We start from the raw sequence: 3,679 nt of genomic DNA, 5'->3' as shown, positions 1-3,679 counted from the left end.
ATGCTTCTTCCTTGAATCTGATACTATCTCTAATTTCCCTTGTAAGCCATGGCTTGGCCACAATTCCCTTACCACTCTTGTGCCAAACAGGAATAAACAGCTTCTGGAGTATGTACATGGCCCATGGACTTCTCTGGGCTGCAAACATTAGCTGCAGCCTGGGAGAGGGTGAAGCTGTTTAAAACCTGTTGCTCAGCTTGCTGTGCATTCCGGTCACTAGGACCCGGTTGGGAGCAGAAAATGCCTAAGCCCCACCCACTCTCTGTTGCGTCACCAAGACACCAGCGCATGCGCTCCGCTCCCTGCTGAATCAAGATGGCGGCTGTTAACCTCGCCTCGTCTCGGGAAAAAGACCTGAAGCTGCAAATACAGGACCTGCGGATTACTATTAGAGGTTTGAGACCTTCACCAGATATTTAGAAACTCTCTCCGTCCATCTGCTGGTTCCAATCCTCCCTCCATGTATCCGCATCCTTACCGGCTGTTGATGAGACAGAGGAACGTCCCTCTCCATTGCCATCGTCCACGCTACGCATGCGTCAAACACTGCTTCACTGCGCATGCGCAACTCTCCCGTGCTGTGGATAGGGGACATTCCCCACCGCGAGGAATGGTGGGTAAAACGCACGCCATCGAAACTCCTCATTTGTGAACAGTAGCTTTTTCTGCTGCGATGTGAAAATTAGGGATAGGGGTGCAGTTAATAAAATTAGGAATCAAATTGTACTGTAATCGAAGTGCTCAAGGCATCCATTATCCACCAGGAAGTAGGGGAATGGAAATTCTCGACCAAAGTATCTGAAATTGATACATAATGAGGGGGAAGTCGATCCGTAGCTTTAATGAACATCAACACGCAAAAATGGAACTTGACAACTTTTAAACAGCTCGCCCTCTTGACATAGAAGTGTCATAATGGGAAATGTGTGTGGTGGATAGAGCTGTTTCTGGGGCACAGGTGATTGTGGGATCCACGGCCCCATTAAACAGCAGCTATTGGTATGTGTTTTATTAGAGGAGCATCAGTGACTGCAAACATTAACTCTATTTCTGTCTCCATAGATGCTGTCTAACCTGATGAGTATTTCCAACGTTTTCTCTTTTCATTTCAGATTTCCAGCAGCTGCAGTGTTTTGATTTTGTTTAGTTGAAGGCGTTGCTCATGGAACCGAGCCTCGAAAGAAACGGACCATTTAAAGCTGTGTTTCAAGTAAGGAAAAAGTAGTTCTGTCGGGGATTTTCATTAAATTTTCATTTAGAAAATTTTCAAATTAATAACTGGAACATGGACATGACTGGAATTACCAGCAATTGGCTAAACCTCCTTTGTCAGCAGCTTCCAAAACTACAAACCTCTTCTCCAACATGGATGAGGGCAGTTTGTGCACAGTAACCCCACTACCTGCATTTACTCTTCAGAATCACACACTATTCTGACTTGGTAGTATATACTGCTCTGCCTTCACAATCACTCGGCCAAAATCCTAAAACTTATTTCTGAGCAACATAGTACAGTGGCACAGGGTGGCACAGTGGTCAACACTGCTGTTTCACAGCACCAGGGACCCGACTTCGATTCCAGCTTTGGGTGACTGTGTGGAGTTTGCATGTTCTCCTTGTGACTGCATGAGTTTCCTTTAGGTGCTCCGGTTTCCTCCCACACCCCAAAGGTGTGCAGGTTAGGTGGATTGACCAGGCTAAATTGCCCCTTAAATGCAGGAGGTTACAGGTTACCTCAGGATTACAAGTTGTTTTGAGATTGAAAGCGACATTTGGAGGTGATAGTTTTCCTGCATCCTTTGAGTTGATGAAGGTTGTGTTTTGGCAGGTTCTGTCAAAGTTCTTGTCCAGTTGCAGATGTATAAAGTCCTTACCGTTCATTCCCTCCCTGTTTCATCTCTATCTTTCTCCTCCCATTAAGGTTGAATTCTTGTGTAGATCTGGACTGAGTGGCAGGTTTCCTGAATTGAAGGACATTAGCAAACCATTTGAGTTTTTAATCACAATCCAGCAGCTTTCGTGGTCACTTTTTCCTTGTGCCGGCTCCACAAATTACCGGATTCATTCAGCTCAATTTCACAACCTACCTTTGTGTTTATCACTGTTTTTTTCTCCTTTTTGAATTAATTTTACAGCATATTAGAAGAGGATGATTTGTAGGTGGGAAACTCAGATCAAACATCACATCAGGATCTGACAGACACCCAATTCATCAGGGCCTGAACATCATCGACCTTTGAACATGGAATCAAAAAGCACCGTTCACAATGGGGAGAAGGTGTTTACATGTTCTGTGTGTGGACGAGGTTTCAGTCGCTCATCAAACCTGTCAAAACACAAGTGTTGTCCCACTGGGGAGAAACCGTGGAAATGTGGAGACTGTGGGAAGGGATTTGATTACCCATCTGAGTTACATATTCATCACCGCAGTCACACTGGGGAGAGGCCATTCACTTGCTCTGTGTGTCAGAAAGGATTCACTAAATCATCCCACCTTCTAAGACACCGGCGTGTTCACACTGGGGAGAGACCATTCACCTGCTCCGTCTGTGAGAAAGACTTCACAAACCCATCCCACCTCCTGTCACACCATCGAATCCACAGTGAGGAGAGACCTTTCCAATGTTCTGACTGTGAGAAAAACTATAAAAGGAAAAATGATCTGTTGAACCATAAACGCACTCACACTGGGGAGAGACTGTTCCCCTGCTCCGTGTGTGGGAAGGGATTTACCCGTTCATTTGACCTACTGACACACCAACTTGTTCATACTGATAAGAGACTGTTTAAATGTCCTGACTGTGAGAAGTACTTTAAAAGCCAGACGGATCTGCTGGTGCACCAAGTCACTCACACCAGGGAGAGGCCCTTCACCTGCTTTTTCTGTGGGAAAGGCTTCACTTAGATGTCCAACCTACTTAATCACCAGCGGAGTCACACTGTGGAGAGGCCGTTCATCTGCTCAGTGTGTGGGAAGGGATTCACTCAGTCATCCATCCTGCTGACACACCAGCGAGTTCACACCGGGGAGAGGCCATTTCCTTGCTCAGTGTGTGGAAAGAGATTCAGTCGTTCATCCACACTGCTGAGGCACCAGCGAGTTCACAAGTAACTGAAGGGATTGGATTTAGAATCTGCTGTTATTGCTGCTGTTAATCACATCCAGGACTGATCCATGTTCATTCTCACAGTTGGAGTTTGTTGCTGCTGATATTAATAAGCATGAAAGCTGGGGTATGCAGTGGTGTTCTGTATAAATCCTGACTAAATCAGCTTTGATTCAGACACAGTGTTTTGAATGTTTGATTTCTTCAATAAGAGGAGAATGATTGATCTCCTGTTACTGACTGGAACATTATTTGGGCCTTTTCGTACTCAAGATTATTTCTGTTCTTGTCTGGTTCACCTCCCAAATTAAACTCTGATCTTTCATCAATCCTATAAATCTATTGAAGACATTGGGTGCTTGGTGAAATGCACCTGATGTTGGTGTCAGTTGTTTTTTGGAAGATTTCCCAGTGCTCTGAAATACCATTGTTGATCAGCCATGATCAAAATGAATGATGGAGCAGGCTCGAAGGGCTGAATGGCCTACTCCTGCTTCTAGTTTCTCCCCAGTCCCACTTCCCTGCCTTATCCCCCTAACATTGCACGTCCTTTCTTTTCGGATAGCAATCTA

The 3,679-nt window shown here is 45.2% G+C and overlaps 1 protein-coding gene across 4 annotated transcripts; it reads left to right on the top strand.

Annotated features, from left to right (window-relative positions):
- Positions 1–292: 292 nt before the first annotated feature.
- LOC144486038 (uncharacterized) lies at positions 293–3,346 on the top strand. Of its 4 annotated transcripts, none has more exons than XM_078204148.1 (3): positions 293–394; positions 1,113–1,210; positions 1,922–3,346. In XM_078204148.1, exon 3 carries the CDS (start codon positions 2,243–2,245, stop codon positions 2,903–2,905), a length of 663 nt encoding a protein of 220 aa, XP_078060274.1. In that variant the 5' UTR covers positions 293–394; positions 1,113–1,210; positions 1,922–2,242; the 3' UTR covers positions 2,906–3,346. The 4 variants fall into 4 exon arrangements, with proteins under 4 accessions (XP_078060274.1, XP_078060275.1, XP_078060272.1 ...); XM_078204149.1 differs by having other exon boundaries at positions 298–394; positions 2,136–3,346; XM_078204146.1 differs by having other exon boundaries at positions 298–613; positions 2,136–3,346.
- Positions 3,347–3,679: the final 333 nt, after the last annotated feature.

The sequence above is a fragment of the Mustelus asterias genome, unplaced genomic scaffold, assembly GCF_964213995.1.
Source record: "Mustelus asterias unplaced genomic scaffold, sMusAst1.hap1.1 HAP1_SCAFFOLD_277, whole genome shotgun sequence".
NCBI classification, from domain to species: Eukaryota; Metazoa; Chordata; class Chondrichthyes; order Carcharhiniformes; family Triakidae; genus Mustelus; species Mustelus asterias.
The sequence above is the reverse complement of the archived record's forward strand: the minus strand, read 5'-3'. Positions and strand labels throughout refer to the sequence as shown.